This window comes from Candoia aspera, chromosome 6 (genome assembly GCF_035149785.1).
Source record: "Candoia aspera isolate rCanAsp1 chromosome 6, rCanAsp1.hap2, whole genome shotgun sequence".
Taxonomy (NCBI): Eukaryota; Metazoa; Chordata; class Lepidosauria; order Squamata; family Boidae; genus Candoia; species Candoia aspera.
Window position 1 is genome coordinate 10649121 of NC_086158.1, and position 15074 is coordinate 10664194.

The window sequence follows — 15074 nt, forward strand, 5'->3', positions numbered from 1 at the left end:
GAAACTATCTGGCAAAAGAAGATCTTCATTAAGCAACAACAAATGAAAAGAGACATCAGATCAAAGTAGGTATGGGAGAAAAGGCTCTGTTGTAGCATATTATAAGAATTATGAAAATACGATAAACTTTGATCACGCAAAGAGCTTTCTCTCTGTGTGTGCATTAGCTGATATTAATGAATGATACTGATGCAGTTTAAAATTAAAGCAAGTAGAGAAAAGGAGTTCCATCATTATGAGCCTTAATATTGTGTTGCATATAAAAATGGTATTTAGCATTCACAATCTACTCTGATGAGACGAGATGAGGTCTACAGATTGACAAATTTCAACTCAATCTCATAAAACCTGCAAGCTAAAACATGTTGAAAAATTATAAATTTTCTCTAAACTTTAGACAGCTAGGGTATGTTCCTCTCAAGTCCTGGTGAAAACTTCTGCTGAGAGAGTATCTATTCAGTCTTCATTCCAAGCAGCAGTTCAAGCATGATTAAGGTCTTCCTGCCTCACTAAAATCCACCACAGCTAGTCACTGCTGGCTAAGCTCTGCAGCTAAATGCTGTCAGCACCCTCAGCAATCTTGCAGAGGGAATCTAATAGATCCTCTGTTCAGTTCCTACTGATTTCATTATGAACTGTGATTTCACAGGATCAAACTACACATTACAATATGGAATGGGATTCCAGCAAGAGAGATGGAGAGCCTTAACCCTTTTTTCCTCTATAGGATGCTAAAACATAGCTTTTTCTTGCCCTATGGAACTGGCATGAAATTTCCTAAAAAGCGTGTTTGCAAGATGATTTTGTGGGAGAATGGAAGATTTATAGACAGAAAAGACTGGAGGAACATCAGCAAGAGGGAATAAAAAAGCCCTAATACAGAAGCCATGGAGGTAATCTACAATCAAATATTGACTCAGAACTTTCATCCAGCAGTAGCTCTGAGGCCAGAGACCAGCAAGTTAATGTCTACATTTGCATTCCAGCCTACTACTTCATAGCAGCTTACTAGTCCTAGGTAACATAAACTGAATTTTGTTTAGTGCAACTTATTGCCTGGTAAATCAGGACACAATTACAGTCTCTACCTGAAAGCCACATCCTCCAGCCATAACGTACAATTAGAGAACTGTAATAAATACCAATAGACTTTCCTCTTTTGGGATACAGTAAACTGGGAGGAAAGGCTGTCCATTAAAGGAGAGTGTCCATTAAATCCAAATGGGATTTTATGCATGTATATTTTACACATTTACTGCATATGTAAGTACAATAAGCACAGAAGCATACAGAATGCAGAAAAGTAATCTGCTAAACAGAGATCTGTTACATCAGGATTGTGTTGTACCTCTTGGATATCTCAAACATTTACATTTGACTGTTCCTATCTGTACTATCCTATTGTTCTGTTTTAGTTAGGAAAAAATGTTGTCTTCATTTAATTTTTGAGATGTACCCATTTAAAAAAGAAAGTTATTTACCCTGAAATGAAAACATGATGATATTAATTGCTCACACACATTAATTTCCAGGAAGGTAAATCACTGCGGGAAGTATGAGTTTGCCAATGAATACATTAAGACAGAATTAAGCAAAGCTCCACAAAACCGGTAAATTGGAAGCCAGGTTGTTAATGTTTTTTTTTTAATCCTTACTGACCTTAAGGTGTATCAGTACCATTACGGATACACCCTATGGTCAGTAAGGATTAAAAAAAAAAACCACTTTGTCTGCTTGTTCATGCATTTCCCTCAGAAATGCCTAGTGTTTTCTTTAGCAGTTCAGGCCCAAATCCAGAAATCCAGCCCAAAATGTCCCACACTATCTTAATCCTATGAAGCACATGAGTCTTTTGCACAGCACTTCAAAACACAATTACTGATCATGGCCATCAGACTTATCTTCCAATTTCCTGAAGTTTGAGCTTCCAAAAAGGCTGGGTAATCTCTTAGGGTCAGTGAGAACATGTCATGGACGTTCTCATAAAATGAGAAAGAGGGATGGGTCTGTTTAGTCTTGGAAAGTGCTAGTGCAAAACAACCTTCTATATCCTTCGGCTCCTAACATCTCTGTAGAGTTTCCCTGACCACTTCTTACCACTTTCTTTTTTTCTGAGCAAGCAGGGGCAATTTCAGACAAAACACTGTGTAGCAACCATCCAGCACTTGTCTGTTTTTATGAATGCTTACATGGAACCAACGAGGACAGAATTTTTGGAGAGGTATGGGAGCGGTTCCATTTGCAGCGTTAAGCCATATCACAGAATGAATCCAGCTATTATTGAAGTGACCATGAATAATAGATGCATCCTGAGACCATTAGCTGCCAACTTGGGGAAAAAGTCGTGTGTGGCAATTTGAACTTTATGATTCATCTTACTAGAATTTCTTCCATTGCTAAATATGGCACAGGCCATTTTAGTCACAACTCTGAAATACGCTCCTTGCAGAATAAAACTGAAATAGGACAAAGAGGGATTCTTGCAAAAATGTTACTAGTCACACTGAAATATTAAGTCATCTTCTAAGCAAATCCGCCTATCTTACTTCAGTTTGAAAGCCATCCTGTAGTGAATGGGTAGGAATCTCATCCCCAAAAATTCAGAGTTAAATCTGGTAATCAGATCATACATCTGATTTGTCCATCAAATCTGATCTGTCAATCGACAAAGGGGACAGAGACAATCGAAGCCCACAAAAATCAAATACTCAAAACCCATTGGGAGCAGATGGATGAGCTTTTAAAAGGAGGAAGGGGCAGGTCTACTGGTAGAGTCTGTCTTCCAGGGTCAGCTCCAAGCCATGTAAACCAAAACCCCAATTCCTAGGATTGGGGAGCAAGGAAGAAACAGTGGACCTCGATGAGGATTCAAGTTTTGGATTTTATTTGATGGGACTGATTTGAAGTGTGGTCCTGTGTTATGCTTTGTTCTTCATCCTGGCTGTATCTTTTGCATGTCTGCGTGTATGCCTGGCTGAAGAGTATCCTCTGAGATAAGCCCTATAGACACCACTGCCATCCTTTTATTTTGTTTTCAACTCACATATGTTCTTGATATAACAGGCTTGCATTCTTAACAAAATCAGCACACTCTTAGCACATGTATCTCCCTGCTTGGTTAAGCTACAGAAAAGGGGAAAAAAAGCTAAGACAGGATGTCTGCCACTTTCATCCTCCTGAGTAGGAGTTTCTCTGGAATACTGGATGGTGGCAGCATTTAAAGGACAGGTCCTTCCTATGAGTTGGGAGAAGGTGCAGAAGGACTGTGAGTGAAGCATCCAGAGATTGCCTCATGGGGGCCAGGCAACCACATCCCTATGCATGAGTTCAAGCATGCCTCACTGCAGACCATGAATGTGATCCACCCAAACTTAAGTTTGAAAGGCAGGGGAATTGCATTCTGTCTTTGTAATTACTGCTGAGTTGCCTAAGGCAAATTAAGGATATTTTTAATACAGAAAGAGCGAAAAATAATTTAGTATCTCTAAGTGTTTTCACTTCAAAAAGCATTAGAAATAAGAATGAAACCAAATGTTCAGTCTGGATTCATTAAATGCTTTTAAGGTATCTTTTGGTGCAAGACTAAATAAATTAAAACACATCCATGTCACATTCTGTGTTGGCTAAATTAGAGGTTTTCCCTCCCACACTGAGATTTTTGCATTTGCTAATACAGAAACCCTTCTTTACTTCTGTTCACTGAAAGTTTTGCAATTAGTGTTGAGAACCAGCTCTAGAGTCAAGCCATGAAATCTATCCTGGCTAACTGAGCTAATTAGCTCTTCCTGTCAGACTGGTCACACTGGAATTGCTTCCACAACATGTTAAGATGAACACAGAAATCACATATTTAAATTTCACATTTAATAATTTGGAACAGGGAGCGACCCTCATGTTGCCCTGATAAACGGGAAAACAAACTATTATCTAAAAAGGTATCAACGAATTCAGCAACACAACAGACCAAGAATCAAAACTTTGTATTTTTCTCTCTGCCACAAATTTCCTGCTTAATTATAAGCAGATCCTTTAAAAATCCTATAAAAGATTTATATCTTTTACTATAAGGGTTTTGTCATGTAAAAATGGACCTCAACTTTTGGTCCTACATCTTCTACAGGAGCTTTGGGACATGCAAAATAGATGTGGGCAGGCCACATAGGCTGCGTTTTCTGTAGCCAGATCTTTAAAAAAAAACCTCCAAAAGTTGTCATCATACTGTCATTTTTAATATAATAAAAGAGGATTATTATTATATTAATTAGAGTTGCCCATTCCCATAGACTCTTAAAATTATTAGGCTCTCACTCTATTAAGCCCATGGAGAATAGCACATTAATGGTATTACATTAATTATACTCAACTAAATTAATTATACTCATAGCAACTTCAGCTTATGTCCTGAGAGAGCCAACATTTTGGCAGTATTACTCTCTCAGCCTGAAGAAGGTTGCACAAACCTGTTCTAAGGGACTAATTCTCAGGTGCAAGAATGGTTTCCAGCCAAGATCATGCATTATAAAGAAAATGTAAAGCCCTATAGCTCTGAGATGAAGCCCATGCTTGAACTCAGTACAGTTCCTGATACTTCCGCTTAAAAGAATATGAGGCAGTCACAGAAAACATCAAACTTCATCCCTGAGCTCCTGCCAGTTAAGGTACATAGTACTGGGATAAATGAGCCTATGACTTTATTTTCATTACTAAAACGAAGGTCTGAGTAGAGATCTGTTGATAAACCATTGCCCCATCCCCAACATAGAGGCACCTTTGGCCCAAGTAAAAAAAATAAGTCACATAACCCTCCTCCCCCTCCCTGAAGTTCTCCAAAATAATACCTACATTTATAAAGGTGAATGCTAAATGAACTGCACCTTCCAGAAGATTAGGGAAAAAAAGGTTGAACCAGAAAAGAGCTATGCAAATAGAGGTTGCTATCTCTGGCAAGTATTAAGAGCCAAGAGGAAAGCATATAACTCACAAATGTTTTGCCAAGACTACAAAACTGTACAGCTGGTTAAGGGATGGCTGGGGAAAAGGTTCGTTTCTGTCACTCATTAAATGGAATGGAACTGAGATCAGATCCCATATATAGATAGTGGAAGGGCTCGTAATTGAAGCCGTTAGTGGACAGCTAGGACCACTGAATGGAGCAGAGCTTAACACAGCGGAGAAGCTGCGCACAGAAAATTAATATTATCTTAAATAGCTTTAATGAGCACATTAGAGAAATACAGGTTATTGATCTTACACACTCAGCCCTCCCAAGCATAAAGAATCACACGCTTAGACCAAATAAGTTCAAAGTAAAGTAAAAAGAGACTTACTGACTTTATTCTTGGTCCAGTTACATTTCCGTTCAGAAAGGATGAAATCTTTGTTCCTCTTTTTCCCTATATTTTAGTGATCTCTTAGCCCTATAGCTGCTAAGAGCTGCATGGAAGAAAGGGGCAGCCACATGGCTTTAGGCCCAAGATGGAGAGAGAAGCAAAACATGCTTCTTGCTAGAAGGTGAAGGAGGAAGAGAGAGAGAAGAAGTGGGAGTGGGAACAAACAGCTTCCTCAGAAGCATGGAGAGTTGCATCCTAGGATGAACTCATTTTTATGCTAATGAGGCATGCCAGATTTGCCAGGATCTCCAACAGTAATGGCTATCAGAGCATGATGGCTTCATCTTCTGTCCCTTTGCCACCCTTTCCAAGTATGATCAGGTGTTGAAAACAATATTAACTATAGCTAGATTGTATTTGAGGTTTTGGCACAGGCTGCTGGATATCCTAGATGTCTGTGGGGCTGCCTCTCCCCAGTGATAACTGCCTGTCCCACACACTCCAAGAGGGTGTGCTTGTTTGAGATCTCTTCTGATGGGACCCAGGAGGTGGGCTTTCTCCATTGTGGTACCTACCATCAACAATCTCCCTATCTCCCCCACCACCACCACATTCCAAGATACAGTTGACCTCAACCCTGTTAGTTTTCAGCAAGGCAATAAAAACCAGGCTTTTTCCTCAAGCCTTGGGGCCAAATTGACTGAAGTTCCCATCTTGGATTGGAATTAAAATTGTTTATCTTGTTTTATTTTCAGGGTCTCCTGCACGCTGCCCAGGTTTGCAATATTGGAATTGGGCAGCCATATAAATTCTTTAATATATATATATATATATATCTCAAGAGTTTGTAAAAATGCAAATCTTTTCAGAGGGGTAAAAAGAAAATAAGCAAGCTTTTGCAAAGTATATTTTTATAGTCTAAGAAAAAAGTGAGTGTAGTCATAGTCACCTAGTGGACTAATAAGGAATTTGTACCTAATGACAATCCAAAAGGATTATGCCAAACTGAAACCTGTCAGGAATTTCTTGTAGTTCCTGACTGCTCTTCCCTATGCTACTGACCACTAAACCTCATTTTAGCCCAAGGCAGCCATTTTGCTAACTTCAGGAAAACAGTTCCTAGGCAACCATCACCCTGCTTCTCTTTAACCAGAAACTGAATTATGGGAATGGCAATTCTTGTTAAAACTGCTGAGCAACAGATGAAGGGGAAAAAGGCCATGGACCAACCTTCTCCAGTCTGATGTCCTCCAAATATGGTCCCAAAATATCTAGAGGATGCCAGCTAACTGGTTATTTTGAAAGTTGCAATGCCAACACATCTAACAGATGCTGTATAAAAGAATAATGTAGACATTTGGGGATGAAGGTGATATGGGAATTAGCAGATAGAATGTCACTGCCATTATTTTTTATTTAAAACTTAATTGTTTTTAGGCTATATTACATGCTACTACTTTGGTAATTTTAATAATTTCAGCATTATTTTTAAGTTGTAATACACCTTGGGAATCTTCTTGTTAAAACTAAAATACCTATATAAGGTTCCCTCAATTGCAGGTCTGCCCCACCCAAACAAAACTGCTTGAGATGATGCAGCAATGATTTCCTGCCACAACCTTCTTTTCTTCCCCTCAACTGGGGTCATGGGAGCAAGGCCAAAACAAGAAAAATGTCCTTCCTTTTCTGTTAAAGCTAAGAAATTCTGGAACCAAATATGTAGTACTATCCAAAAGATTCTTAAAGTGGACTTACAATTGAAACCAGAGCTGTTTCTCTTGGGTTTGATGGATCAACAGCTTGAAAAGCAACATGGAACTCTGTTCTTATATATGATAACAGTAGCAAGACTCCTATACGCTCAAAGATGGAAGGATGCACTAATTCCCTCAATAGAGGATTGGATGATTAAGTTGATGGAATTGGTGCAAATGGCTAAGCTGACAGCATTGATAAGAGAAAACACTAACTAGATTCCTTTCCAGCTGGAAGCTGCTCACTTGTAATGCAAAAGAATGAAGTCTTGATTTTGGGTTTTGATGATTGAATGGTTTGATTTTGGAGATACAAGGTTCCTAAATGTTTAATTAATAGTAAGGGATTAACTTTTAAGTACTTTTATACCAGTGTTGGAAAAGCTCAGAAGCCACTGGTCAGATATGCTTTTTTGCTTATTCCTGCATCGATTTTGGGTTCGTATTTCCTGTTTCTTTTTTAGACTTGTATTTTGTTGGTCTTATATTTGACATTATGTGTCTTAATTATATCTTGAACAATTACTAATTCATAAAAAAGGGGGAAAAAATGAGAAACACAAAGGAACCTTAACTCCAGTATCTCATAGTCAGTCTTGAAAGGGCTGAGGCACGTTGTCAGATTATAACCCCAAGGCATAAATTGGTGACAAAAATATCTATTTCAAACTGCATTTAGAGTTTATTAAGATTGCACAGACGGGTGTCAGGCTTAGGAAAAAGACTAGGCTTCAAGACAGGCAGACTGAACAATGAACAGGACCATCTGTGGTGACAATTAGGACTTAGGGAAAAAATTTCCTCAAGGAAATTGGGCAAGTTTTTCTTTGAGCACATGAAAAACCAAATTAACATGGCTTTTTCTCTAGTTAATTTGTGGGAGTTATAGTGTTTCCTGCATTCTGGAATATTTTCCACAGCCCGAGGGAGATTAGATCCCTTTCTTTCCTTCTCCACAGCAGCTGTTGCTCTCTAGGGAAATTCCAAAGAATCAAAACAGCCAGCAAACTCCTTCTTTGCTATTTAACCTCAAGAGCAGAGGACTTAATTCCCTAGACTTACCTTACTACATGACAACTGTGGGTACATTTCTGACCTAATGGGGTTTTCTAGAAACATGGAAGCATCCATTATAATCCTAAATAAATAAAAGGCAAAACTAAGCAAAAACCTATTTAAAGCTTAACAGAAATATATTGTTATGTTCCCTCAAATGCTTATTGCACCCAAGTTCCTTTCACACTTTATAGTTTGGAACTAGCTTTGAACCAGCTTTTCTGGATCAATTTTAAAATAGATACTCCCTTGGTTTGGAAAAAGGAGATAATTGTAGAATACAGGTAATTGCCTTAGATAAATGCTCGAATTATAAAGTAAATAGAGGGGGCTTAGCCCTATTATCTTTCATGATAAGCCTCAGTTAATGGTTTTACAGAGCTTTCAGGATACAAATTGGATAAAAGCAGGTGGAATCACCAGGGCTTGTAGATTTAATTAATATCCCTCCCTTTTCCATCACCATTTTTCAATGGTTTTGCTATATTTAGTAAAGCTGTTAGTTGTATTATAGATCTGTAGACCCCAAAAAATCCCAATGTCTTTCTTTAAACTTAGCATATAGGGTTCAGCCCTTTATCCCAGCCCCATAACCTTTTGACTTTCAAATCACCTTAGTTGAATTTAGGGTGAGGGAAGTAGCCTTTATTTTTTGACGAGATCCAAAATACCCTCATTTCTTCATCAGCAAGGTGGAAAGAACTTGAGGTTTAAAAATGTCTGAATGTGTGTAAAAGCAAAAATAATGGATTTGTTCACCGAAGCAATGGGAACTGGGTGCTTACCTTTTAAAGGTCTGGCTTTGGATCATTATTTGTGATGCTAAATTTGAGTTGCCACCTCTTTATTTTGCAAGCTCATCTTTAACAGCTGCACAGCAGGTAGATGATAAATTCCACACTGAAACTGAACTTGGCCAGTAGGTATGAATAATATTTTCTTTTGCTTCATTCCCCTTTCAACCCTGGCTTTAATGTAAGAACTTACTAAAATTCACAAATTTCTTTTGTGATAAACAGGATGAAAATAATTTGAGAGAGAGAAAAAGAGAAAAAAAGAAATGGGATGTGACAGAAAATAAAACTCACAATTACTCCAATCGATCCCTAAACCTCAACATATGACATAACTCATCAGTGTAAACTTTTTCACGCAGTTCCTTTCCTCTAAGGTGTCCCATTCCTTTGGTTCTTTATCTCTTAAAAGGCAGGGGAAACTGTCAAGAAAAAGGGTTACAACCCTAATATATATTTTATAAGCACAAATATGCACATACGTTTACAGTGAGGCTATAATCTTTACCAAGTTTCACCCTACTGATTTCAGCAAAACAAATGGATTATAACTGCATTCAGGTTTTAGCTCAAGCAACAGCCACTGAATTCTTAGCTTTAAGACAGATAAAAAACATGTTATTAATTAAATCAGAACAAAGAGCTTGTGTTCAGACTAGCAAAGAGCTACTCGAGTCGGAAATTAGCCTCTCTGTTGTTCTGTCTCTTTCTGTGGGACCTTCAGTAGCACAAAGAAAGGATTCATGGTTCAGTTTACGAAGTCATGCAAAGCATTTGTAAAGTACAAGTGGGGATCAAGGGAAAAGAAAAGCAGTATCCCAAAGAAATTCTCAAGGCAATGTAGGAATCCCTCTATAGGACTGCAGCTTATAAAGTGATTTTTTTTTAATTCAAAATCCTCCCCCATCACCTATAGAATTTGTACTTAAACCAGTGTGAATGAACATTCAAAACATAAAAATACATGCACCTAGGTTAGTCAGAAGAAGGGTGTGAAAACAGCTCTTTACAATACCTAAAAATAGCTTGGTGTTTCTCCTTTTTGGTAAAGCTCCACCAGATGCCCCTGTTACCTTCTGAAAAGAAAGAAAGAAAAAGTAGATAAAAAAGAAGAGGAAGAGGAAGAAGAGGAAGAAGAAAGGTTAAAAATCTAACTTATGTTGCTACAAAGATTTTTCCCCCCCATATATTCAGGAAAAAAAATGGGATCAACATAAAATTAACCTGCATGGATACTCTGGTGTAAAATGGATGCTGTTATTTCCAATAACTAGAACTTGATTCTATCACACTTCACAGAGTTGCAAATTCACAACAGCAACAATGACACACAGACACACACACATATATATTTAAATCCGTTCAATCATGTCCAATTCTCCGGAGACTGCCTGGACAAGTCCCTGCAGTTTTCTTGGCAAAGTTTTTCAGAAGTGGTTTGCCATTATCTCCTTCCCAGGACTGAGAGAGGGTGACTGGCCCACGATCACTCCACTGGGTTCGTGCCTAAAACAGGGCTAGAACTCAGAATCTCCTGGTTTCTAGCCTGGTGCCTTAACCACTACCCCAAACTGGCTCTCGTAATAATATAATCACTGGTTAATCATTGCGCATTGTTGATAGTGCAGTCATGGCACACAGATGCAAATATCTTTTAGATTTTAACAGAGATTTAGGAGAAAGGATTCCAACAGGTGCAGATTCATTCATTCTTTCCTGAAAAGCTATCCTTGTCTCTCTTTTACTTACCTGCTTTTTAAAGAAATCTTTCATCCCTGACTCTAGTCCAGCCTTCTCCAACCCAGTTGCCCTCTAAATATGTGGACTTCAACAGTCAGAATCCCCCAGAAAACAAATCCATTGCTAAGAATGCTGTATGCAAAGTCCAGTCCACACATCTGGAGGGTATTCATAGTGCAGAAACTTGTTCTACTCACCCTAGATTCATCCCAAAATATACAAGAAAAAGCAGGTGCAACTAATACCATATTGTAATATAAAATATGATTGTTGATCATATTTTTCATTCAGATGAAGACACAGAGAGCATTTATATCTTACACCAACTTTTCTCAACTTGGGCCTCCATGTTGGCTCAGGATGATAAACATTGCAATTCAATACATTTGGAGGACATTAGATTGAAGAAGACTGCCATAGATTTTGTAACTGATTTAAGAGTTTCTATTCCCCTTTCCCCCCAAAATTCATGGGAACTGTGGCTTAGCTATCCTGTGCACAAATTTCCCCAAACACTGGTAACCACAATGCTTTTGACAGGATTATGACAGATGGAATGGGATGAAAAATAAAATTGGGTAGAGTTGATATGTTCCTCCTCTCCTGATGGAGCCTTCCCTAGCTTGGGATACTGCAGATGTGTTGGGATTACTTTGGACACACTGACTAAAATTTTAGGGCACTGTATTCCCCTCACATCTGGCAGGACCAACCTTGAGAAGGCTGTCTTGAAACATAAAATCTGGATGATAAGCTCCCAAAATACTATTTGTTATCTCCTTACAATCTCTTCAAAAGCTGAGAACAGCTGGATTCTAAATGTAGTAGAAAATCAGTGTCAGTGGAAATTAGAACAAATGTTAAGTTTCTAAAGAAAGAGATATATAAACAAAGCAATAACAAGAAAATAAACCAACAATTTTTGGCACTGAATTCCCAATTTTCACTAATATTTACAAGATATTCCCCATGTTACTAATTAGGTAAAATCTTTGGCCTTCCATCATGGTACCTCTGTGATGCTACACCTGTTAGACCCCTGTTCATAAAGGTATTTAAGAAGTAGAGTTCTTTCTATGAGCAGATCTGTTCTTTGTGATTAAGTAAATAACACCCAACACATTTAAATAATTACACAAAACCACACTTTTACTAAGTTAACATACTATACCACCAGCAAGTGGAGTTTCAAAATAGCTACAATTAATAATTAAAATTAGCAACTTATCAGCCATTAAAATACCTGTTCAAAAAGATGTTCATCAAGCTAACATGTTTATTAGCCTTTTATACAAATGTTTGTCCCCTCAGTTCTGCAGAATACATTCCAAAGAGTTGGGAAGCCAACAGAGAAGGTAGGACCCAGAGTTGGCACCACACAAGCTGATAGCAATTGTGGGAGACCCTCTTTATCTTGTCAGTGAATATATAGGTTCATGTAGAAAGAACCTGGACCTTAACCATGTAGGGCTTTAAAGGGAATAACCACCAATTTCTCTTTTGCCCAGAAACAAATTGGCAGCTAGTGCAGTCCATTAAACATAGGCACAATATTGCCTTTGGGGTTCTACTCAAGATCATCTGGCTGCCAAATTTTGTATCAACCAAAGTTTCCAGACATGACACAGACATTCCCTTTATCATAGTCAAGCCATGAAGTTAACAGCACATGTACCACAGTTTTAAGGTCAATGATGCCATTTTTTCTCAAATGATGTAATTGATGTACCAATGAAAGGTGATTAAAAGGTGTTCCTGCCTGTTGTCTCAATCTGGGAAACCAGAGAAAATTTGGATCCAAAATTTCTCCTTACACAGAGTATAATCTTGTTCAGAACAAGCAGATTTACCACCTCTGATCTGATCTGATCTGATCTGATCTGATCTAATCCCAGCCTTTTTCATTCATGGCCTGTCAACTATATTCAACCTACAACACTACAAACCTTCAAACTAAGTGGGAAACATCTGTCCCTAAATTCAATATATACACACCCATACATAATATTGGTATTATATATGACCATATATATATTATAATAAATATGTAGTATTATATATCTGTTTTATATATATATATAACATGCATACGTGTGTATCATATATATGTGCAGTACAGTATAATACAGTAACATAATACAGTTATATGTATAAACATCTGCAATGCATATGATCAAAATTTTAAAAAGCATTCATATAAGTCTATCTTCAATAGTTATTTTCAATTTTTATTTTCAGTCCAAAGTTCTAATAAATCTAAACTCTAAAAAATATATATTTATATGAATATTAGGAATGGTGCAAGTTTTGGGATTTGAAGGGGAAAAAAGTGCTTCGGAACAAACATACCATCTGTCAGCAACTCCTTAAATCAAAAACATGTTTTCCTGAGATTACTCTGCAGCTGTGCAGGGCAGCCATGTGGTCCCTGGAAAAGACACAGCAACTTTAAGGAGTTGCTGACTTGTCCTAAACAAACCCCCACACCGTTTTCCCTTCAATCTGAAGTGCTGCTCAGCCCTAAACATACTATACAACTTGAAATGGCTCAGCCCTATACATACTATACATCTTGAAAACAACACAAGCATCTTTAAAGCAATCCATTATATGGAAGACCTTTTAGAAATTCTACAAAGTCTTCCGTGTTCAACACATTCAACACTGAGGTACAGGGGCTTAAAGAGTGGGGTAAGTATACTGGAGCATGGGAAGGGATCAAAAAAGTCAAGATGGCAGCTACAGTTGTGTGATCATAGCTACTATCTTGGCTTTGATGACCCCTCGTGGATGCCTCTGTAAGTGTGCATGCCAACATCCCTGCACATTTAATGTACGTAGGTTTAATGTAGACTTGATTCACCTCTAAAACATTCTTTTAAACCTGCAAAAGTGGGAAAATGCATAAATTTTCCACCAATACAGACCTTCATCAGTTAAAATAATGAGCAAAATTAAAAATACATGCCCCAGCCAAAAAAGCCATCCCTATTGCTCTATTCCCTTCTGAATGTTACATTTGTTTACTTGTTGGTATAAATGTGGCTCCACTTCCTAAAATTAAACTAAAATAATTATTATAATAGTACAAGGACATACTGTTTTTGCAATAGACACAAGCATAGAAAAGTTGTTATTCCAGAACTACTAAATACATATATAAGCACCCCATATATCCTGACTACCCAGAAAAAGAGAGTCATTTGTCAAGATGGGCGGTGAAGAAATGTGATTGATTGATTGATTGATTAATAAACAGACAGACAGACAGACCAGGGTGCCAAAAATGTGGCCCACAGGTGACATTCAGCTCAGCAGTGACACTTCTGAAGCCCACACAGACCTTTCCCCTAAAGGGAACAAGCCCCAAAGTTTTAGCCTCTTTTTTTCCCCAGTTCTTTTGGAGGTTAGGGGAGGCTTAAAAACCATTGGGCTGCCTAAAATCCTCACAGTGCTGAAGGGAAGGGAAGCCATGCAAAGCCTGTTGCAGCAAGCAAGTTAAATAAATTAAGCCTAAAGTAGACTGCAATCAGAGCAACTGTTGAGCTAGACAGAGGAAGCCTAGTTAATAAGTGATGCAAGCAATTAAATCAGATAGTGGATGGATAAATAAGAACAGCTGGAAATTCTAACAGATAACAGATACTGTTCCACACATTTTCTTTCAACAGAGCTCTTTGCTTCATGGTTCCTTACAAGATGCCCATTTCTACAGATGTGATTTATGACACCAAGATTATTTAAGGAAGCAACGCATCATATCTATATAATATATTTCGTGTTTGAGGAGCCCAAATGTATACAGAGTGTCTTCATCTGTGTTCATGTGTCTACTGAGTAACAGACAAACACAAAGCTGTAAAAGTTGAATCAACTTTGATCTAACACCACTGGGGCAGTGGTGTATTAGCTTCTGCTGCCAGTGGGTTGAAGAGTTTATGTGATCTCAGTAGTTCCTACTGATGTGTAAGCAATCTTCAAGCCAAACTTGCTGGTACATATCTTCAATAGCCTTCTACAACATGCTGGAAAGATTTCCAAGTAACCAGAAAGGACAGTAACAGATTCTAAAGTTACCACTGTACATTAAAATCAGGATTATCAGGACTCTGCATTTCCAGAAATACAGCACTGTAACAGGTGCCCCTGAAGTGTTCTGTTTCTCGTAATTTCCAGAAAGTTTTGGGGGCCTACCTCCTACAAGGAAAATCAAGCACAGGACTGTGCCAACTGCACAGTATGTGGGAGCGTGTGTCTGTGTGTGTGTGATTTTTTTCCCCCCTCTCCTTGAAAGCCCTGGAATCCAGCAGACACCATCTTTCCCTTTTAAACTTCCTAGAGAGATCTGTAAGTGCCTTGCTACAAAACCATCAAAGCAATTTTATGACTGCAAAGTTGGA

At 38.1% G+C, this 15074-nt stretch overlaps 1 protein-coding gene across 3 annotated transcripts in view; it reads right to left on the reverse strand.

Moving 5' to 3' along the window:
* USP13 (ubiquitin specific peptidase 13) overlaps positions 1-15074 on the reverse strand; it is a 107182-nt gene that overhangs the window by 52471 nt on the left and 39637 nt on the right. For all 3 annotated transcript variants that reach the window (XM_063306409.1, XM_063306408.1, XM_063306410.1), the window contains exon 3: positions 9950-10010. In XM_063306409.1, the coding sequence (XP_063162479.1) occupies positions 9950-10010 (61 nt within the window). The remainder of the gene's footprint in view (positions 1-9949; positions 10011-15074) is intronic.